The sequence below is a fragment of the Mugil cephalus genome, chromosome 13 (assembly GCF_022458985.1).
Source record: "Mugil cephalus isolate CIBA_MC_2020 chromosome 13, CIBA_Mcephalus_1.1, whole genome shotgun sequence".
NCBI lineage: Eukaryota > Metazoa > Chordata > Actinopteri > Mugiliformes > Mugilidae > Mugil > Mugil cephalus.
The window spans coordinates 10,627,425-10,651,749 of NC_061782.1; the positions used below are offsets into that span (position 1 = coordinate 10,627,425).

At 43.1% G+C, this 24,325-nt stretch overlaps 1 protein-coding gene across 33 annotated transcripts in view; it reads right to left on the reverse strand.

Moving 5' to 3' along the window:
- Nucleotides 1-1,540: 1,540 nt before the first annotated feature.
- LOC125019307 (neurexin-1a) overlaps nucleotides 1,541-24,325 on the reverse strand; it is a 238,328-nt gene continuing 215,543 nt past the window's right edge. For 24 of the 33 annotated variants that reach the window (XM_047604009.1, XM_047604035.1, XM_047604021.1 and 21 more), the window contains 2 exons: nucleotides 15,600-15,687; nucleotides 1,541-3,622 (listed from right to left, as the gene is read on the reverse strand). In XM_047604009.1, coding sequence (XP_047459965.1) covers nucleotides 3,318-3,622; nucleotides 15,600-15,687 — 393 coding nt within the window. In that variant the 3' untranslated portion in view covers nucleotides 1,541-3,317. The remainder of the gene's footprint in view (nucleotides 3,623-15,599; nucleotides 15,688-24,325) is intronic. The other 9 variants (XM_047604028.1, XM_047604026.1, XM_047604004.1 and 6 more) reach the window with 1 other exon arrangement.

The window sequence follows — 24,325 nt, forward strand, 5'->3', positions numbered from 1 at the left end:
AGATCTCTTTAATGTTGGCCTTGTTCCCTTTTTATTTATACAGGGCTCTTTTTTTTCTAGTCTGAATTCAACCTAATGTATTGTAATGATATTACCACACGTACCGTTTTTAGATAGTCCTTGAGCAAGACTCAGCCAACTGACAAATTTCACACGCGTGTCGCACATTAGACCCAATCACATTAGAAAGCAGGAGCTGACAAAACTGTGATGGCGAGGTTGACTCTCTTGAGGAAACATCTGTTTGCCGCAAAGGTTTAAATACGTCTCGTAACCTCACGTCACGACGTTGTGCTTTTTATCCACATAATCTGAAAATCAAACAAATTCTTTAAGGAGTAATTTGGACGCGAACCTTCAGTTGATGTGAATTCTCACAAGTGCCTCTTTCTGAAACCTTTGTCTCTGCGCTATTGTGCTGTACGTGTCAGGCGATGCTCCAGTGTTAAGTGCTGTATCTGATCCTTGATCAGACTTTTGAGTTGATTTTCCACTGTCAGGTTGTGACTTTAATTTAAAGTCGGGTAACAGCTTGCTGCTCAAAGTTAATTTAGCCAGACGAGCATGGTGGCTCCTTATCTGATGAGGTGCACGCAGTTTATCTAGAGATAAAAACTAACACGGTGTCTAGACAGGTGTCTTCGGCTTTAAAAAAGGGCAGATCAGATAGGTTTAAAAGCAATAAATATCGTGCTTCGTTTTTCAGGCCGACGTTTCAAATTTAATTCGTGCTCTTATTTTTATTCCATTTTGGAATCAGTAAAAGTGTTGATAGCCCGTGTCTGTAGACTCAGGTGTTGTATATTACGTGTGAATGAGTCACATCACCTGCGCTGATTATCTTTTAGCACTAACTAAAAATCATATAATACATGAATACATTCAGTGGTTAATGCTTAAATGGCACCTGCACCAATTTTAAGTATCAGTTCCTCGAGTTAGGAGTGATGACGAGCTGGAAAGACATCATCTTAACTCTGTAGCTTCTAGAGGCTAATTCGGCTGCTAATTAAACACACCCGAATCTCTGACTGAACTTTTGGTAGCTGTGTTGCATTGATATTTACATATTGACAAGCATAGAGACAAGACTGGGGTTCCTTGAGATTTTGGTCTCAGTTTTTTGGTCGTTTGACCAATCTAGTTTTGGAAGCCTTTAGTTGCATGTAAGTTAACAGTCCACGCCAAATGCTGTAGGCAAGCAAACTTAAGATTTGACATTGGTCAAGCAAATAGCTAAGAAAAAACGTGTTTTTCAAACTGTTAACAACTTGTAAAATGTCCAGTCTCTCAACGCTGTTCTGTTCATGCTTCTGAAGTTGCTAACTGGAGTATGAGGAACACGAAGTCGTAGTTTAGCCTTGATATTGGTTTTCTGGCAGCGTTGTGAATGCAGCATTTGGAATAAGTCTTTCTAACAACAGCCCACCGTGAGTGCGATACAGCAGCGCAACGCAAGTTTTCTCTTTTAATAATGAAAAGGGTGTGTGTTGGATAACGAAATAATCATGTTGTGCCGATACATTTGGTGAATAGACTGTTTAAGTTGACTTAGATAATGTTTTATTCATTTGGTTTTTCAAAACTAGTTTTTATAATAATTATTATTATATTTTTTTTAATGTATAGTACAAGAAAAATACAGTTAAACACAAAATACTCCAGAGAAAATAAACGAGGAGCAAACAAAGAGAATTTATAATCATCATTTATAGTTCATGGTCATTTTTCCTCATACTCATTCCAAGTACAGGTCTCTGGAAAGCAGAATTGACTGACAGAATGACAGAACAAACACAGAACAGTTGAAATGGAGACTTGTTTGAGCTATTCTCCTTTAGAGGTTTGTGTCAGCCCAAGCGCACATCGGACAACCTTATAATACCACTTGGAAAAAACACACACAGCAAGTTAATTTATCTTAATCATCGTCATCATCATCATCATCATCATCATCATCATCGTTGTAGTCATCGTCATCATCACCACTTGTATTCTTGTTCTTCATTCTCACTCATGTAAGTCAGGATTGTGGAGGAAGGCAGTGATTCTACCAGTATCCTTACAAGAGAGCCACACAAGTTTGTCGTGTGCACGCCTCGTGCAGTTTTTGGGAACGGTTAGGCTGTTACTGGTCCAGGATCAGCTATCTCAGGTTGGCATTTGTATAAAAAACTATATAGGAACACATGTAAAAACAGGGCAGATTAAAATTATCATCCGACTGAAAAAAAAAATAAAATAAAAATAAAATGCAGATGTCCTCATAAAATCTTCTATGTCTAGCAACACTTAATAACACTTATGTCTTCTTTTTTGTCCTTTTTTTTTTTGTTTTTTTATTCCAAAATGGTTGAGGAGCAGTTATAGTTTGCATTGTCTATACAACAGGCTATAAAACACCACTTTGTCACAGTCCAGAAAGCACATATAGATGTGGTTGTACTGTATATAAACATATGTACTGTAATAAGATAATTTTGCGTGCATGGCTCCCAACTGATCATATCTGAGACATCCCCAGGACTCTGAGGAAACGTCCTTCTTTGAGTTCACCCAATGTGAAAACGAAGGCCTCCAGATTTCTTACTGGCACAATTGACATATTCTTTTAAACCACAGTCTTTCATGGGAAACTGCCATCCATTTCTTATCTGTTCGCTGCAGCAGCCAGGTATCAGTCTCTGCCGGCATCGCAGCCTCTTCAGCAAGTACTTTGAATGATTCCTCTGACATCCATCAGCCTCGATTTTTTTATTTTTTTTTTTCCTCCTCTCCGTATTCAGTCGCATGATTTATTTTTTAATTTTTTGTCCTCTTCATCCGTATTAAGTGTTTGGCGTATTTATGTGTGTATTTATTGATGCATTGTGTCATTTTCTCTAGAAAAAGTCCCAACAACACAAACACAGGCAATGTAAATGGAAAGTTTGTAATGCTGAATCTCCATTTGCAAAGTGCATCTGTGCTCCTCTGCTTACCAGAAACGAGGGACTTAGATTGTATTATCCCGACCAAGGAACAAGTCACAGATGGGTTAATGTTGTTTCGTAGACATGTTAGATATGCGTTTGATTCATTTTTAACTGTTTGTCGGGGTCATGTTTCCGTCAGTCTCTTTCTGGACAGTTCACGTTTTCTGTCTTGAGAGTCTAAAGAAAGTTATTCTTTTCATTTTCAGAGCACTGCCTCATAGGAAAAAAAAAAAGACTAAATAATGTTCATCTTTATTATACTGTACACATGTTGATGTCCTGATTTGTCTTTTTGTTTGATCAATGTTTAAGCTGGTCTGGCAGAGACCAAAGCTCTGACAATCACACGTAGTACTCCTTGTCCTTGTTCTTCTTGTTCTTGCTTGAGGTCTTTGCGGTGTTGACTGGTTTCTCTTTGACTACGGTGCCGTTGGACTGCGCCGAGTTGCTGATGTAGTTGCGACTCTCGTCCACGTGGTACGAGCCTTCGTCTCTGTTCCGGTACTTGTACATGGCGTAAAGCAGGATGAGAATGCACAGCGCCGCCGCCGCCACGATGCCGACCACCATCCCTGTGGTGCTGCTCGACTCCCGGAACACCTCCGACGTACCTGGGTAACCCTTTGGTCCGGCTCCAGTGGGATTGGCTGCAAGGGATACAGAGATATCATTACCACAGATGCATTTCATCGTTACAACTATAACAAGATTTATGACGGCGGTAAATAAATGCATTCTTTTTTTTTCCAGCTCCATGTGCAGATCAATATCACAACATAAAGACTGAATGATCCCATAAACATTTTGCCTTAAGGCCGCTGATGTCGAAAGTAGATGTTGACTTATAGGACTGACTTAACCCACTACAAGGAAAAGCATGCAGAGTGGGGCGGAGACAACAAACCACCACAACGTCTCTCATGATGGTCTCTTGTAATGATGTGAAATGGCATACAGTGGTAAAAGTGAGAGGTCACTCCCCTGTCTGATTCTTTCTAATCTCAACAGATTAACACAACAACAGAGTCTGAATTCTTAAACGATTTAACTGATACAACTGTCAAAAATGGCACGTAATTAAAGAAGACACCCAATTTTCTTCCATTCCCGATGCAGCAATTTTTTAAAATTTTTATTATGACTCTCAAACACGTTGGACATTTTCAGCAATTCGTGTAGAGTAAATATTTTACATGACTAATCAACAACCTATCGGCATTTAATTCAATTGTGTTCATACACTGCGCATTCAGATGAGCAATAGACGTGAAAAGGAAATCTAGAAGCGAGATTCGACAAATTCATTAGCAGAGCTGACAAGAACACTAATGTGTTACAGATTCAAAGTGAAGCGCCGTTGAAAGCTCACAGCTCGTTGCGTTTTCTACAGCAATCATGAATGAGCACATTACCAACGATCACTACATATCCAAGCTGCATGACTGTATCACTGAGTCTCTGAAAATACATCTCTCAGTAAGAAACAATCCTTCAATTGACTCAGCAGATTTTGCCAAAGGCTGTCCCCACGTCTGTTCTGCGGTGGTGCCATTCATTTGAGCATATTCTTAAAAAAAAAAAAAAAAAAAGCGTCAGCCGCCCCCCCCCTGATATTATTCGCTCCCCCTGGCGCATCTCTCTGTGTATTTTTGTAGTAGTCATCGATTCTGCTTGAGCCAGCTTTGTTGCATTTGTGAAATCCAAACACACAATAACGTTTGGAAATGAAAGCGCTCCAGTTACACTGGATTGGAGCAGTAAAAATATTTGAGGGATTTGCAGCTCGGTTTGGATCGCATTCATGTTGACGCGAAGACGTTGCGCTTTTGCATTTGCGCTGGACAAACGAACAATGCCTGCAGAAACATGAATAGCTGTGTCGAGATGCAGCCCTGAATTATTTCCTCTGTGTTGGCTCGACGGTCATTTTGCAAGCTTTGCAGCATTCGACTTTGCCGCTGCTCCCCGTTCTCGTGGTGAAACCCTATTATGCAGTGATGCCGTGAATGCGCGCTAGCAGTGATATATGGGCCACTTAAGCCTGACACAGCCAAATATTAGAATATGTGTCTGGTAACACACCGCTGGAATTTCATTACAGGCCATGTTTCAAGTGATACAGAGAGGAACAACGACAAAAAAAACATATGTTGGAGAGTCCTACAGCCAAGCAGATGTATGACAATGTCACTTTTACTGCATAAAGGCCACGCAAACGATTTGATTGGCCCAAAAGACCTTTGCTGGAGCACAATGTGTTGTGTGTCTTATTACTATTGTGAATAATAGACATCTTATAACCCTAACCCTAACCCTAAAATATGCCTTCCAAACAGACCTCCCTTAATGATCAATGAGGCACCTGCGGCACATACAGAATGGATCTGAAGCAAGTGTACTGGTCTCAGATCGTTGCAAACTCCTGTTGTTGGTGTATAAAACACCGGATGGTTCGGCACCACAATGCATTTCTGATACACCGCTCCGTGGTCACCACCCACCCAGACCTCTCAGGTCGACTGGGAACGGCCCGCTCACTGTCCCCAGAGTCAAAAGTAAACTCAGAGAAGCAGGATTCAGCTTTCCACGCTCCACATATCTGGAACAAACTCCCAGAAAACTTTAAAATCAGGACTCCAGACTTTTCTGCTTGCCGCTGCATTTTACTGAATCAAATTTGTGACTATTTATTCATATTCTCGCGCGGCACTGAATCTATTATTTGTCTAGTTAAACCACCATCCAGCTTGGGGATCCCATACTTTCCAGCACACGAACAGAAGTTGATAGAATACCCATCTCTGTAGTCTTCACTGGAATACTTGCAGTAGTACGAGTATTTGATATTTACTGAAATTCACTGTACAGTCACCGTCCTTCATGTCCCATTTTGCCGCCCTACTTTTCTCACTTATTTTTTCAAGAGTATTTCGGGTTTTAGAAAATAATTGCATTCCTCAGCTTTGATATCAAGGCAGCTTTAAAAAAGAAACTTCACTTTAAAACAGAAACCACATCATTGTGTCTTCATTATTCAGATGCTTTGATCCTGACTGGCCATGAGTAACTCCTATGCTAGAATTCAGTATCCACACGACAGAGCTGTGGATCTTACATCAAAAGCAAAACACATGGACAACAACAATTTTTTCTGCTATTGAAGTTTGCCATAATCACCCTGCGTTATCACATCTTTATTTTATGATAGACTAAGTGAACATGAGCAGGGTAGAAGAGTTCTGTTTATATATGTATATATAAAAATTTACTGATCTATCACATCTTATATAATACAGTTGTGGCAATTTCTCAGTGTCAACCAAGCACAAAACCAAAACGGCTTTTTAGGTATTTTAAAGGTGTGAAGGTATACCTGTCCCTCTGATCCCAAGGACCATGCCAGTGGTTTAGCATCTTTTCCCTCACTGATTACAAACGGCTATCCTCCACACCATGCCTTGGGTATCATTTCCACCAGTGATCAGAGGCGCAAATTCACATCAGCACAGCCACTTCATATTCTGAACGCCGTCCAAGCTGTAATACACAACCACTCATGTCTCTGCTAGCTCTCATCATTGTTCCGTCTCCTGTGTCTCACTCAGCGGTGATAGCCTTGGAAATAAAGCGCTTTCTTTTTTTATTACTTTCATTTCTCTTCTTGAGTGACGGTTTAATGTTCGGACAAACATCGCCTTTGAATGGTCTAATATTAGCTAATGGCGCGCGGAGATGACACACGTTTGTCTATTTTGGGGAGAATGCGTTCATGCCAGGCTCGAGGGCATGAAAACTGTGAGGGGTGAAAGGACTCTGAGCTGTCTGTCAGGAGCGGAGGATGCCACTGTTGTTCATTGACATGTTTTCCACCGTGGTTAGACTGATCAGTGGCCCTCGTATGCTTCCAATGCCAGCAGACATTCAAGGACAAGCAGAGAGTACCACTGGGGGATTGAGTGTGACTGAGCGTTGCAACAGATTAGCTCTGCTTGTGACAAGCCCACTTATCCTTGCAGACAGGTGTGAAGAATGCTCTCGCCTTGTGGGCAAAAGCCACTGGTCTACATGGCTCGTCCCGAGCAAGCCATTGTGCGGGCATTACCGATGAGTTACTTGCATATCTGCTATATATCCTTTGTTCCGAGGTCAAAAAGGCGAAAGTGTAGATAACATGGTAGGTTGATGGAGGATAGAGCCCTTGATGTGGCATTCAGGGGTTTTATGAGACCTCACAGCGAGGCGGCAGAGTTGGAGGAGTTCGGGAGGCAGGCAGCCTCAGCCTGCTATATCAGGACTGAGTGATAACAGTGCCATGGTGCGCCGTTCTTCCTTGTGTGATCTAACACCTCCAGCTCTGGGCTTTGTTATTTCCTCTTGCCTGGATCTGTTGATTGGCTCCCCACAGGCTGCATTCACAGAGAGACTTCATCATTGGAAAACCCTCAATCAACTGACCACAGTTTTTTTCTTTCAATTACTGGAGAAGTAACAAAAAAAAAAAGTAGAATTAGTGGGCTGTGCGAGACATTTTATATACTTTTCCATTTATGCAAACATTTCAGCCACAACTTTCAGCTTTTTCAGTGAAGTCTGATTCAGGATCTTGGCGAGGATGGATGAGCAATGACCACTTTGCACTAGTCATTGGAATCACCAGAGGCACCGTGATACGATATCATCACAATATATATATATATATATATATATATGATTTTGATTTTGTGCTGAGTATTGCGATATACACCAACACACTTAATTCTAGGTAAACCAAATGATATATACTGATCAGGCATAACGTTATGACCACCTGCCTAATATTGTGTAGGTCTCCTTTGTTCCTCCAAAACAGTTGTGACTCACCAGATAATAGATATGGGCCTCCTGAGGGTGTCCTGTGGTGTCTGGTAACGGGATGTTTTTAGTGTGGGTCTTTGGGTGCTTTGTGTGTGTGCCTCTGTCAGGGTGCATCCTGCTGGGGATGGCTGCTGCCATCAAGGAGTGTCATTGCTAAGGGTTGAAAGTGTCTGGTCTTTTCTAGGTGTGTGGTACATGTCTTCGTGTAACATCCACATGTTAACCTCCAAAAGTTTCTCAGCAGGTCATTGTGTTGCCACGACGATCAACGATCAATTACTTCTCCTGTCAGTGGTCATAATGTTGTGGCTGATTGCCTTTTAACTGTTTTCAACTGCAAATCATATCCCAAAAGGAAAATTATTTCAATAAAAGTATACAGTAAAAGATCAATACTAGTTCCGCTGTGTATCGATGTGTATTCAACACCGCAACGGAAAATATTGTGATACTGCGCTGGATCATTTTCGTTTTTGCATCCTCATCCTGTGCAGCCTGCCCTGCCTTCCCTCAAGTTCAACTGAGGCAAAATATAATAAATAAATAAATAAAAAAGTGCCTGACACAAGGCCGTCAAGAAATCCTCATAAGGACCTTAGTCAGAATGCATCTGCCTGTCTGTTCATTAGCACTCCATCACCTCAGAATGAAGGCACATAAACCGAGAAAGAAATAGCGCCTGAAACAAGTGTTTAAAATGATGGCTGCTCTTATACGCTCTACTCGAGCGTACCCAAGGGTAAAATTAGACATGGGGAAAATGACCTTAAAGTGGCGCCTAGCTCCGTAGCAACATAGCAGGGGTGCACTTGTGAGGCGACAGAGGTAAAACTCAGGGGGGTTAACTTTTGAGGGATTGCAGTTGTGCAAGAGCTGCCAGAATAACTTTCTCCTCGGCGTCTCATCCCAGAGCGAGACTTAAATTACAATATCACATCCAGGCCATCATAAAGTCCTTGCTGTTGTGTGCACAAGGACAACAGTTAATGTTTCAGACATTTAGTCACAAATCGTTTGCTTTCACCCCCCACAGCTCGCAAGGCGAGCGGCGCAAGCAAAAGTGTAAACAAAGAAGCGTAGACGATCTTATAAATGACCTTGATGCAACAATGTCAAACAAAAGAAGAAGCAGGGTAAGAAGTGCATGCAGAGAGGCAATGAAGAGCGCGTTGATTGGTTTCTACTCCGAGGCTTCTACTTACTGCCGGCTTTATTTGATGGAACCGTTTCTTTAAATTCTACCTGAACTCTTCGGTATGGGTTCATGCGCTCGCCTCTTAAAGATATTAGCTCCGAAGAAACGGAACACTTAATTATTTATTTTTTTTGTCATTTTAAAGTCGGCCAAATGCCTGATGTGATTCCTCGTCTCTTTGCCTGACTTCTTTTTGGCACGAGGAGGGAAATGGGATCAGAGATTCCCACCGTCAGGCGGGATTTGAATAAATGGTCCCCTTCGAGGACTATTTTTCCTCATTTGTCTCCGGCGGGTGGCTTCATTTGTTTGGTAATTTGTAACGGGGTGAGCAGGTTGATGGGGACCGTGGATGGAGGGAAACGTGAAGCGGAGTCGGGGTTACTTCAGGTGCGCGCGAGGCTTGTTCAGAGGTAATGGAGCGGCCAGGACTACTCAGGCTATATTGAATGGATAGAGTGGGCTTGACCTTTCATTAACTGCCGGCGCTGATAAGTCAAAAGAGTTGTGTAGAGGAAACGGGGATAGTGCTTCACTCTAAACGGCGCTGCTGCAGTATGAGAGCAAATAATTCAATGACTGAAATTATCATTTTTTTAAGTGAGAACGCAGTGAAAGGCGAATTTGTGTCAACGCGGCTCTACACAACCTGCAACAAACATCATGCATCTGTGAGGACTTGAGGAGGTGTGGCTGCGGTTCGCCTCCAGAGCCAACCCGGGCTTAGCGTGCACGCTCGCTGACACGTCGCTATTATTCAGCCAGATTAGTGTTACACCATCTCCTTACTTCACATATCCAGACATAATCACAAGCTGTCAGAGTTGTCACATAGTCGGGGGATCAGTCTGCAGACAGGTCACTGTATCAACCGCAGCAGAGCCAAAACATTTATTAAATCCCCCCCTTCTCTCTTTAATTATCCGAGTGTCCTCAAGATGTGATGCGAGCCATCCTGTACTTGTGACACGCTGGCAGCGTGTCTCGTGACGGCGTGCATGTGTGAGTCTGAAGTGGCTCTGCTCATGCCGATGGTGGATGATGAACCGAGAGCTTAGTGAGCACGAAATGAAGTGAGAATTATTAAAAGGTGTTTGATTTGGCCCCAGTAAAAGGTATGGTGCAGTTTAAGCCTTTGCCCTGTGGGGTTCCACTAAAAATAAATAAATAAATAATAAATAAATAAGGCAAGATGAAAGGAGGGCGCTTAGCTTAGTCGGCTTGAACGTCACAAGTCTGGAGTTCATCTTTTGATTATGTTCAAGTGTCAGCATGCACGTTCTTCATTTGCAGCTTGTTCAATGGTTCTGCAGCTCTGTTGTATGATTCAAACTCCACTAATAGCACTAACAAATATGTATTTTGTCACTATATCAGCGGCTTTTAATATTTATAGCGTTCTTGGAAATAAATAATATAAAACATACCGCATATTCTATTCTGTAAAAGCTTTTGTCTTTCTTTTACTGAGACGTATTTCACACAAGAATTTACAGACGAACATTATGATAACTACGCTGTTTTCATAAAGTAGTAATGTCTACACACATCCATTTCCAGATGCACAATTTTATATTTTATATTTTGAATGAATAAACACTTTCGACATGTATAAAATATGGAAGTGTTTATCCATACAAAAGAAAGAAAAAATAATATATCAACAGAAACACGGCCCATCTGTTCGAAAAAGGAGTTGGAAGAAGTAAACACGATTTTAGAGCAGCTCTGGAAAGCATTTCACTGATTACACAACTGTGAATTATTGGGTAATATTTTTTCGAGCCCTCACTTAGGAGCTACTATTAGTGCGGCTGACCTTTGGCGAGGTTGCTTTGCTTTTCTCGGTTATGAGAAAAGTCTTTCATGCCCTACTTAGACTTATAAACAGACACATTGTGTTAGCATCAATGTCAGCGCACCAAAAAGATGTGTGGCAGAAAAATAAAAAATAATTGAAAATATAAATACGGTGGGATCAGTAAAGAGAAGGACTGACAGTAAGTGTGAAATCCTGTTTTCTCTCAGAACACACTTCATTTAAAATAGGATGTAGCGAGAACACTTGGATGGCATAATCCTCAGTGAAAGGGTGCAGGGAAACAAAAATGCATAATTTGGCCAAGTGTGGACTACGGCAAATATTCAATTATTAATGCACAAACAGGCTTGAAGATTGTCAGTGTTGTTCGACTGGCGGAAGCTGTGATCACATTCAGCAACTGGCTTTTAAAAGCGGCGTTTCATTAGTTAAACCGTCTCCCCTGGCTGCAGTCTCTTGGCATTCAAGGTGCGTGACACTGTATTCCACAAAGGAAGAAATGAACACAAACAGAGTTCCAGCTGGGTATGATTGAACAACCTATTAAATGTGGGCAGTGACCTCTTAAGCCAGCGCAGTGCTCTTAATGTTTCATTAATCTCACAGCTACTTTTAAAACAATAATTTACTCTAATCCCCCCCCCCCCTCCTGGCTGGCTGCATTCCAGTCGTTGCCATTGGGTTAAAGACAGTATTCATTTGCCGTATGATTTATTGGTTTGTTTTATGTATTGTTTCCCCACCCATAAATTAAATCTATTAAAACAAACGTCAAACGCATTAGCAGCGGGTAATGTCACTGCTGAATGCTTGGGGATAGAAAAAAAAAATGATGAGAGAGCACGGAGGGAAGAGGAAACTAGAGATGATTAACCTTGACCTGCCTGTGGGCAGTGAAGGACTACTGAAGCTGAGAATAAAGGCAGTGGAAGATTATTTGTGAAATATAGAAGGGTGCATATAGCAGCACTGTCATTGAGGCTGCTGGTGTGAATTTATAATTGGAAGGGAGCCCATTTCTTTTGTGGAAATTGCATTTCACGTAACGGCGTACTGCATATTTAATGATGGCCGAATCGCAGAAAAATAAACGTACAAACATATGAAAGATGAACATCCAGCTGATGCATTCATTGCTACGCTAGGATGTGTCATTCTGCTTCTGTGCAAAGAAAAAGACATGAGAGACCAGAGAATCAATGTGTATTCTGCCAGGCGCAAGGAACACTTCTTTATGCTTTCCTTCAACAAGTTGAAGTGTGGCTAGTTTTTTTTTTTCTTCTTTTTTATTTGGTTTTTCTGAAGTAACAATTAAGGCAGTGCCATTTTTGGCATTCAACTGTGAGCAATGATCGATCAGTCAAAATATTGAAAGTAAAAAATAAAAATCAGAATACGAGTATGGTGACACACCGCTGGATTTAATTATCAGGTGTTTTTCAACTGATACAGAGAAGAAAAAAAACACACCTCTAAATGCAACACATCAAAAAATATATGACATGTAGCAATAAATGCAAGATTATCAAATCCGCCTACGGCTTCGACAAATACGTTCCTCGCTGGAGGAGAAACCAAATTAGGAGGAACAAAGGCAAGGTAACCGTGTAACCTTGGATATGGGTCACCGTGCAGCAGCTGCCCTCCATCAGCGGCCAGCATGAGGCCAATGAAATGAAGCAGGTAGATAAGAGACATCCGTTCCATCTGACCCCATGCAGCTCGGCAACAACCTCTTCCATTAACTTTCACCATGAAAACCGAGGTTAGTGCTGGAAAATCAGTAGCAGTCGCGATCTTGACAGACTGTTCACCGGGGGTATTTTTGCAGCGCCCGGTCCTACAGCTATATTTTCTCTAGATGATTGGCCAACACTTCACAGTGGCCTTTAAATGAGCATTTTTTTTTTAGTTTATTTTATATTTTTGTAGAAACCGTTAGACTTGTTTAAGCTAAATGTCAGACTTTATGCCACATGTATAACAGCGGAATTACCCTCAGAGGCACGTTGGGTCCTGAGATCGTTTGTCGCTTGTCTGTCTGCGAGGTGAGATCAAATGAAAATTAAACTCCTTGGAAAGCTTTAGTTCGCTTAACAAAGATAGTTGCGTTATCTCTGCCTGTAATCATAGCTAACTGTTGTCATTGCCAGATCTTGGCCGCGTGCTATATGCACACTCTCATTCCTCCTCCTATTACAGATCAGATGCGCTGTAGCATCATACGCCTGTGTATTCCTTTGTGGTTTCCTGAACGGGGGGGAAGGAGGGAGGGGATGGGGAGGGATTCAATTTGCTGCAGTATGATCTAATCTGAGTCCTGCCGGGTGATAAGCTCTGCTGGTAGCGCTTGCTTTCCATGGTTTCCGGAAGTAAGAGTAATAAAGCTTGGCAATAAGTAAGTTTACCTGATTCATGTCATTTGGCGGCTGATAGCGACTGCTGGGGGACAAGAATCCACCGAGATACACGGTGATCTAGACCTGACCTTGGGCCAGAGATATCTCGCATAATAGTTTTTTTTCAAAGCTCACCTCATGGGATCACTTATGCACCAGCATTACCCTACGCTATGTGCGCTGTGAAGCCAGAGTGAAGCCAAGGTTGACAGAGACTGAGATATCAAAGCCACGCGCATCTGGCCTCTGCTCGGGAATTGCCAGACAGGACTTGCTGTCAAGGTGTTGGATGAAAAATGATATAATATTGCCTTCATTAACAAGGAGACGGCCGAGGAGTAACACGAGGAAGTAGTGCTTTAACGGCGGTAGTGTATCTAGTACGCCGCGTCCCTGTCTGAGATGCAGCTAGTGCTTGGCAGAGCGTGAGAATCGTTGTGAACGTAGATATTAATCAGGATATGGTGTTAGACAGCTGCCACCCTGGGAGTCCACAGCTCTGGTGTCAAATCCCCTTCAGTGATCACAGAAGGAGAGGGATACTCTGCAGTGGGAGTGCACGTCCCAGAGCATCACACAGTTCGCGACTGATGTTTTGGCAGATGCCCTTGTCAAAAAATATCATAATGCAAGCGGCTAGTGTGAATCAGTACGCAGCGCAATCTCCCGTGCATGGTATTTGTCAGAGGTAGCAGATGTACCCATTGTGATGCGGCCCAATGGGAATATCACTCTAATGCGTGCTGCGAGACTCGTAGGAAAAGAGTAAGTGTGGCCGAAGCTAATCATGCCAGTGGAAGGCCAGAGGAACAGGAAGAGACACAGACTCGAAAGTTGATAGTCTTTGCTGTGGGCTAGACATTAATTTAGTGGAGGTTTTTATGACCACATACTGATCGATAGCGCATTTAGATGGAGTAGGGGGCCTTGGGTCTGGACTTAATTGTTTTCTGTGCCTCTCATCACTTCAGAATGCATTTGAAAATCCTTCTATTCATAGGCAGATGATGGGCTTAGATTTAATTACCCTCCACGTGTGGCGAGGTAAGAGATTAAAAGTTTGGTGGCATCGCAGGAAACAAACGGATTCACAATCCCCATTTGTTCAAGAAAGCTCAGAAGCACTATTCCCAAAAGACTTTGTGGAAAACTACCAGTAGCTCTTTTAATCCTTTTGAGCGCACACCTATGACCATGCAACAATATGTCCATTCTACAAAGAGAAAGACCTCGCATGAACCCCACCCGCAGCTGTAACGCTGCAATGCTAGTACATGTGGAACAAAACTATGGACTCCCACTGCCTGCCGAAAATTTTAATTAACAGCAGTGGGGACCATCTATACACCTGTAAACATCAGTTCTCACATATTTGTCTCCGGGTTTACCCAATTTGAGGTCATGTGGGTCTCATAATTACGACTGTGTGTTTTTCTGTCTTGCTGAGTGCTCCCCTGCTTGCACATTAACAAATGCCATGTGCTGATGAAGACAAATAGGTGCGCAATTAAAACACAGTCATAACGGCGGCGAACACAACACTTTAAGCAGTGTGGAGAGCCTTAGTTATGCATGCAATTCTCAGAGGAGGTATTGTTCCAGGAGACAAAGCCAGGGTCGGGTGAGTTCAATCGTGATGAGTGGAAGCCGGTGGACTGACGTTATCGGGCTTCTCTATCATCTAAAAACAGAGTGAATGCATGATCCAACTTTAGCCACCATTAAAGCCACCATGCCCATCCCATAAACGATCTAATCAGCCCATTACCCATCTAGAAAAAAAACTGGATATGGCTTCATGTCGTGATATCATCTAAATTTTCCAGTTAGTGTCAATCCAACAACTGGCAATTGTTGTTGTGTGCTGTCACTTTTAGCTTTGGTCGCAATTGCGTGGCAATTAATCTTTAAGATCTTTAATCCGGACTGGATCAAAAACCAGACAACCAGGCTTCCTGGCTGCACCCTGAGGCTATCCAGATATACCATTTGGCTAAGATGCTGCTTAGTAGACCATGCATACCATGGTCAAAAATTAATATAAAGTCATTGCCTTTTATAGCTTTTACTCCATTGATATTTTCCATTCCTGCACGCCGAAATGTCAGAACCAATAAACAGGCAGGAAGGAAGTGCTCCAGACTGACCTAATAGATTTCCTGCAGCATCTTGCAGACAGTGGTAGCCAGCGGAACAATTCTGCCTCTGAGAAGTGTGCAAGCTCCAACTAAAACTCCAATCTGCTCGTTTAAACATGCCGTGCTAGCCCAGAGTGTCTTGGTGGGGGTGGACTGTGACACACAAAGACACACCGACACACCCAGAGAGAAGTAGAATAAAAAGAGATGACTAACCTAACCCACCTGAGCTCGGCTCACAGGGATCAATGTCCTCATCATCGCTCGGACACTCGGCTGAGGCCACCAGCAAGTCGTCGGTCGGCTGAAAAGAGAGAGGCACAGAGTGGAGTGGTGAGAGCACGAAATGCTTAGCTGCATCAATGGGGTAAGATGGCTCCCACTCAAAGCAACCCACAGTGGCGTTTCCAGAGGGTTAGGTTAAGGAGAGCGGGGCAGATGAGATGAGAATCCAGACGGCTGCACTATTTGGCTGCTGGATTCATCTGTCAACACGGCCCCACACTGCCTGGCACCGCAGCAGCTGCTACACTGCTTTCCAGGCAGCACTGCCCTTACAGAAATAAGATCTGATTATTGAGGAACAGCAGAGGCTGAAGTTCACGGCGCAATTGTCAACTCACATGCTCAATTTGTGCTTCAGCGTGCAGCTTTGCATTGACCTTCAAGGGACTGATAAGAGCCATCACAAAACACCTCTGACATTTAGAGGACGACCAGCCATGAAAGCTTTTAAGAAAAAAAAAAAAAGAAAAGAAAAGAAAAAGAGAGTGCAAAACACAAGGCAGAACAGCCCAAGTTTAAATCAATATTTTTCTCCTTTCTTTCCGTGTGAGTCAGTGTCTCTTTTTACAAAATAACCATCCAAAATAAACCAAAATCATTATTCTGCGGCCACATCCACTCTCGTCCATTTTAGTCCGCTCTCGGTGCACTTCCTCAAACACGCCAAACACGATGCATTTTACCATGCTGGAAAAGGAGAAAAGGGCAAACAAAAGAGCAGAAAAAAAATGTACACTGTAAAACATTATGCTGCAATGTTCTTTTATGGTCTTGCTTCAGGCCATTTGATCAGCTCTGCGTTAAAGGTCGTTTCATTTAAGCATTGCAGCCTTCTTCGGGGTGGGTTTAGATTTTCGGTTATGGAGCGTTGCCAAGCAGAACAACCTGCTGCTCTATTGTATATTTAGCCTCGGACCCGAGCGTATACTGTTAAGTCATAATAATTTGAAATCTTCAAATGTGGTCTTGACAGCATTTATCGTACTTTTTTGTTTCGTTCTCCGGGGTATGCGCGTGTTGCATCCACAAAATGGATAAAGATAAAAAGGTAAAGAATGCATCAGGTCCCTGAAACGAAGACGGACCTTCGCTTTTATTGAATTTGTGCCCTTATTTCTCTGATTTGACTGTGCATCAAAATATATCTGCAAGTTGGATTAGTATTGACTCATCTTAAGGAAATTAAAGGTGATGTCATTTTGCTTAACATCCATTTGGCTGCACATAATGTGATTTTATTGTGACTGTAACATCATTTCGGCATTCTGAGCATGGCCGACATCATCTTTACATAATAGACCTGGAAATGATAGATCAAACCCATTAGGGAGTTGTGGCGGAGGGCTGTTTTTGGTGCATCTGTGCCGGGTGAGGCCCGGGGAAGCCGTCCAAATGTAAATTTAATTTGCTGTGCATGAGGCTGATATACAGTGTCGGCCATCCAGATGGCAAAACCGCCAGATCCTGGAGTGCCACATCCATCACTTCAGCTTTGTGATTTGTTTTTCCTGGCGGGAGATCTTGACACTCTGCACTCACTGGCAGAGGTACGGGAATCAAGGAATCAATACTGCCTCTCTCTTCTTCCTACCTTACCACTCGCATTCTGTCTCTCACCTCCCTCTCCTGCGCTCCCTCCCTCCCTTCAACTCTGTCCTTCAGATTTATTTGCAAGCGGAGAGGAGGAAGCAATGTGATGTGGGTGTACTAGATGTAGGTTAACTCCCCACAGAATAACCTAAGCGGAGGTGTATGCCCGTTCTCCTCATTCAGGTCAGAAAGCTACATCATGACTTCTGAAACTCTCATCAGCCCAGTGAAATCAATAGGACTTATGGGTGTTTTCTCACATTTTTATAATTAAAGGTGTTTTTGTTATTAAGCTCATAAAACCTAAAAGTATGTTCACGCCAATAATTGGCACGGGTCTGCAGCATTTCACACTACACTTTGATTGGGGCTTAAAAATGACTGACAACACCATAAAATAATGACACGTTCATTCCAGCCCCCAAGGTGAGCGTGGAGGACATCTAAGCCGCGTCTGAAAATATGAACCCCTCGCGCTGTACTTTTAAATGAATCTTGTGTGTGTGTAGTGGGCGTAAGCCTCCGAATCAACGCTAAAATGAATTCACATGTTACTGAGCATCGAGCTGCCATCCAGGATTAGCGTGTAGGTCAACATTCTGATGTGGCCATGACCTGGTTGAAATCCAATAACATTACCGATTCATGGTGTCCTCCTCCAACGCTTGGCTTCTTTTTCATCCGTGACAATTCAATGTGGGGTATGTGAGGGGCTTACCATGCAATTTAGCCACTGTGATGAAAACTGACAGGTAGTTTGGATTCCACAAAAAAAAAAGAAAGAAAGAAAAAAGGACACCTTAGGAGGTCTCTTTCTCCAAAACACCACTGGTTATTCATTTGATTTTCACACTGCAGTGGTTTTTAGTTAGAAATAAAACCACTGTTAGCCTCGCCTTATAAATATCATCCTCTTTTCGAAAGTTTTCCAGATATACTGTGGTCTTTGGGGAGGGTTCATTAGCTCAGGAGACTCAGGTTTACCGATGTAAACAGCGTCATGTCCACAAGAAAGATGCCCCAATAGATACGCATATAAACAAGATGTACCTGTAGTTTATTTCATGAAGGTACTTTTAAAAATGCTAAAAGCAAAGACTTGGGGCGTGCGAGGCATCATTAATCTAGCGGTAAAGTGCTGAAGCCACAGTGAACCTACAGCACAGCTCATTTATCTGCCTCTGCTCAGAGCAGCAGAGAGCGCACTCCTATGAGATGCGCTACGAAAACCTGGGGAGACAGTAAGGAGTGTGAAATGCTCAAAATGTGGAGGAAACAGAAATACGGCAGAGAGAAACCTGCTTGTACTGTTCATAAAAAAAAAGTATATAAAATTTTTTATGGTTCCTAAGTACAGTGTCATTTCAAATACTTTAGCTGCCACAGGAGTTTCCTCCACAAAGACACAAAGAAAAATAAATCTCGGTGAATCTTTCGGAGAAGTAAAGCTATCGACTGACCTTGGCTCGTGCTCTGATTGAACCATCAAAGAAGATGTGGACCTGGAAGTTCCAGCCTGACTCAGCCAAAGGCGCCCTGGTGCTTTCTTTAGGACTGTCATGCTGCTTTTCGATCTTTGAGGATTGATAATGGTCCACCTTAATGAGATGTCCGGGGCCGAGCCGCGGTTCCGCATGCGCCCTCTAAAGCTTAGTCAGCACTGTCATTCTGCCGGACACCAGGTTATCTACAACCCCACAAATACTTATCTGCTCCCCACCTACACCTGCGCTCTGCTACACTGCAGTGTCCAGTGCCACTCTCTAAAAAACCGCTATATGCAGTAGGTGGCTTTACTATAACGCACTACATTTGTGCACTTCCCCTCCTGAATGCATGTTTTCCCCTCTTAATCCCAGCCTGTGCAGGGGGCGGAAGGGAGGGCTGCTCTCCAGGGAGCGACGCTGTGCGCTGCTCCTGCCCCGGCACTCAAGAGCAAGAGACACCTTCTCTGTGATAACCTGTCGGCATGTCTCTATGGAGAACCGTGGGTTTTCACATTGTTTTCTCTCTGGTCTAATTTGATGAATGCTCCCTGGCACACAACATGTCTCTTTGGAGACGAGCTGAAAGTCAGGAGGACACTGAAGGCATCTGAAGGGTTTATCTGAAGCATGCCTCTGCTGTCCTGGTAATGTATTCCACTGAGGAAGCTTGCTGTTTGCTTTTGCCTGCTTTTTTTTTTTTTTTTTTGCAGGTGGGGGTTTTACCCCACCTAAGCCTGTTTTTTTTGTTTTTGTTTTTCCTTTTCCCATATAAGCTCTTATTTTGAGAACTTCTTTCCCTCTTGTGTTGCTGATCAGTGACAGTAATATTTTTTTTTTTCTTTTTCACTCGGTACAGAATCTGTTTCTCATTAAGATCTGGAGTAAGTCCCAATACTTTTCAGAATGCCAAAAGCGCTGCCAGAGAGTTCTCGGTTGATTGAAAAATCTTAGAGAAAACGCCTGAGCTACATAATCACAAATAAAAAAAACCTTGCTGTGTGTTCAACGGCGAAGTCGACGTGAAGATTCTCATAATTTGTCTTGATCTTTGTTTGACTACGCCTCTTCCTCCACGCTCGTGCTGCACAAAATCTATTAGACGCAAGCGCATCACTGAATAACTGTTCTCCATGGGACGTGACTATTTTCAGACCACACAAGGAAGGAATCGGTCTCGTCGCCCCTCGAGTCTACTCCTTCTAATTTGTCCACGTAAAATATTATCGATCATGTTGTCTCTAATTATGATCCTTAATTCTGTTCCCACCTTTTAGTCGCGCAGAGCAGGTTTCAGTGTTAATCAGTGTAAGAAAATTGAGTTTCAGAAATAGAGCTGTAATATCAGAGATATCAATAATTAACACCTAATTATGATGTGAATATGTTTGAAAAGTATCAGGGGTGTGAAACGCTCAGAACATCAATTGAAAACAAGGATTTTCTCTTGGCTAACTTGAATATTCACCAGAGAAATAATATACAGTATGCTACATCTTTTCTTTTTTGAAGTGAAGCTTAATTCACAGAGAATATTTTTATAAAATGTTTAAATATAATAAGCCTTTTATATTAAATGCAATAACATAACATACATGTGGGGTACAAGAAATGATGTCTTGATGATTAAATTATGTTTTAAAAAGTTTTTCATAACGTATTCAATCCCATATTTCTTTTAAATACGTTGTTTAATAATAACTGGATAATTCATATCAAAGGTTCGCACAAGAGTCTCGTCTGTGTTTACGTCTGTCTTTATATCTTGTCTGTAACGCTTAGCATCCCTTAGTAAAAGTAATGGAATCAGTATTCTCTGATTCTCTATGTGGCCCTGCTCAGAATGGTGCCGTTATTTCTCACGCTGGTGCTGATTTGCTCCGTTAGTGGCCTTCGAGGGCCCGTATTTGACCAGAGTTGCAGTGTGCGCAGACTAATTGGGAGGAGTTTGTTGTCCTAAGCTTCAGTCTTGCAGCAACACATCATTAGTGAGTGAGCCAGTGAGTGAGTGAGAGAGAGGGAGAGGGTGAGGGAGACGCTGGGACAGCGAATAGAACGGGGCTCGTGGTTGGGCGCGGAATGGAGAACGTCTCACTGTCCTTACGATGAGCTGCACGCACCCAAAGGTCTGCTGCACAAAAACTACAGTCTATAACAATGAAATGCTGGGAGAGGACGCTTTTATGATCCGGGCACATGCTCTCTGTTTACCCACGGCAGCTATCACACTGCAGCAGCAGCTCTTATCAGAACGCCTGATGACATCCAAGTATCTAACTTAGCACCCTGGAACTAGGTCGATGTTGATGAATAATTTAGTCCCAGATGCTCAATAGATTCCAACTGAATAATGAAGGCGTGTGGGCCTCTCAGACGGAGAGTTCAGCTCAGTGTATTGCCTGGCCTTCGCCCACACGCTTCCTACTTCTGGCCTGCCAAGCTGTCAGCGCCGCGGACTCACACCAGACTTGCGAGGCTGAAAGACAATGGAATGGCAGCGCTGCTATCACTTCAAACGGCGGAGGGGCTTTGTACGGAAAAAGGCAACAAACTTATCGTGTTCCAAACATCTTGATTCTCCGGGCTCCCTCTTTAACAGTCAGTTAGGGAAAGCTCTGATGCAAGGTTTCTTGGTGACACAACAGATTGCCGACGCGACTCAGAGTAGGGCAACGAACAATAGGGAACAAGCAGCTGGGTAAAAATGGAGCTATTCTCCACTGTATCCTCGCTAAAGAGGATTTACGTCAGATTCTGCATTTTTAAAGCAAGCGAATCAACAAAGCCCCAAAACAGGCTCTACAGAAATAAACCAAATATTTATGCAAAAGAGTGTTATACAAGACCAAGTGTGTCACAATTTTTTCCCGGTGAAATAAGTTGTCGGGATGCCTTTGAAATGTTTTTAACTGCAAACATTTCACACAAATAGATTTCTGTCATCATAAATTGTGATGGCAAAAGTTTCGCATCAAAAAAAGTGTTTGGAATTAACGGCATTAGTCGTCTCGAACGGCGCAAAGTTTGACCCATTGCAAAGTTAATATGCTGTGGCTTAACACTAAGTGGAGAAAATGAATTAAGCAGATTACCACAAATAAATAATTAAGAAGGGCAAAGACGAATTATTCTCTGAGTAACAATCGTACAGCAAAAACTTCAATGCAAGGAACAAAAAATCATTAGGTTGCGCGATTTTTATTGTTCAAAGCTGTCAGCAATTACTATACAGGCATAATATTATGCATCATATTATTCTGAAAATGAGTACATTCTGTAGTTAGTGTGATCTTCACAGCACCAGAGAATTCACTCAAAAAGATATTTCTAGATAAATAATATTTCTCAAAGGCAATTAACTCTGAATTGGTATGTGGTTCCTTCTGGTTGCGTGTGCCATAATGTAAAAGTAAAAGAAAGAAAGAAAACGGTGGTGGAAAGCTGTTTTCACTTGCTCAGATATGAGATGCCGTCCCTTCCGGGAGGAAGGCTTTGCTTTATTTAAAGCGAAGCAGCTGTTGCTGCAACTGGACCTCGGGCTGAGTATCGGAGTGTCATTAAAAAAAGAATGGTCGGAGGCTCTACGTCTCCTCCCCTGGTACCCCACATGTTCCTGTCTCGCCATACATCTTCCTCAAGGCTTAAGCCATTGCACCCTAGACAGTCTAACAAGGTGCTGGGAGGCAGACTCGCGCACCTGGCACACCAGCGCGCGGCGAGGAAACATACAAGCACGGTTCTCACTCAGAGGCGCGCGCGCACACACACACATTCTCAGTGGGGACTAAAACGATCACGGAGCAGGGAGCTTTAAACCATCAGTAACGTCCGATTATTTCTGGGGGAAAGAGCGCCGGACTCCATTATTTTCCTGCCGTGTGTAAAGGTTGCTGCTAATGTATTGATGATTTTTTTTTTCATTGTGGAAGGAAAGTCAAGGAAAATGAATAGTTTTGGCTTCCAAAAAAAAAAACCATATAACTGGGGATTGAGTGAGCAGTGACAGGTCAATTGTTAGTTTGGTGCTGAGGCTGCGAACAGCTTCTTTGGTGTAAAATGAAAGGCAGCGTTTAACAGAGTGATACACGGGGACAAGTGCGGGCTAATGTGGGAGTGTAAAGGTGCGCCGTGCAAGAGGACGTCCTCGTTAAACACACTCCCTCTTGGGGACTTGAGAATGATGCTGTGCGAGGGCTCCTTTTACATGTAGCCGCCCCCCTCCAAGGCACTGTTTTGTAGATGTTCCTCATGTCCCCCGACTTATTTCCCGGGAATTCGGCCGCGATGCGGATTCAGATCTCACTGCGGGGCAACGACAACCGATACGGCCGAGGCGCCCGAGTAGCCGGGGAAAGTTGTCTGGCTGCGTGGGAGGAAGTCCATTTCCCAGTCAGCGTCTGCGTCAAACGCTATCACCATGTCAGTCACTGACTCACAGTGAACCATGTGTGACTGCTGCCTAATTCATCCTCCCCTCAGACAACTTAAGACATTCTGTGCGACTCGTGATGAACAGTTGAATATATTTTGATTCCTAATTAAGCGCGCTGCTCATTATTCACGGCCGCGGACGTAAAGATGATGTGCGCACAATATGGGCTGCAGTCGCCTCGCAGTGCATGGGGGGGGGGGGCACGTCTTGAGCGGCTGCCATGTAGCATACAGCTTCTAGCAGAATATGCTGGAGAAGGCTAGATGCCTTCTGTTAGCTGCATGCTCTAAATGATAAAATCTTAATATGATATTCATAAGACACTATCTGCTTCCATCTACCTCCTACGCTCCCCCCCATGTTCTCTCATTTCTTCTCTCCCTCGCTCGTGCATAAACACTGCTCCACGGAAGTATATTACATGGCCGACTTTGTCCCTCCCCCTTATCCTTGCTTTCCCACTCCTCAGATAAATGAAATCTGTCGGCATTGAAGCATTTTCCCCTCTGGATGCCCTGATATTTTCGTTATCTGAAATCGAATCTGGAGCTCTGTGCGTGTCTGTAGCTCGCCTTGGTAGTAATCTGGCCTGAGAGCTGAGAACTGCCCAGGAGGAATATCATACACTGAGGATAAGCCGGGGAATGAGGGAAGCATAACAATTACCAGAGAATGGCTTGTAATCATGGTGCTTTCTATCGAAATGCGAGCATACAAACGCTCATTTTGGGGGGAAAACAGTTTGGCTGGATCCAAAGCGAACGTGCAGTTCTTCATTTTCATGTTCCTTTCCCTCAAAATCTAAAAATAGATGACAAATCCGAGCATGAGCCTGTGTGTGTTTTGAGGAAGGGAGCTCTGGAGAGGGAGAGATACGCACCTCGGCCACAAATCACTGTCTTCCTGACTTTACCTGCATCTTGACATGCGGTCCCAGTCCCTCATGAGGTGACAGGAACAAATTTGTCATCCTAATATAGATGCCATCATTGCCGAGATGAATGTACTCAGGCCTAATTCCCATGTGTAACGTCTGCAAAAACATGACATGAGGAGAGAGGAAGAGCAGCTTTGCCCTACAACAGCAGACCAGGTCGCCTGCAGCTCCCACAGAGTGTCACCATAATCAGATTCCTGTCCTCCAGGTCGGA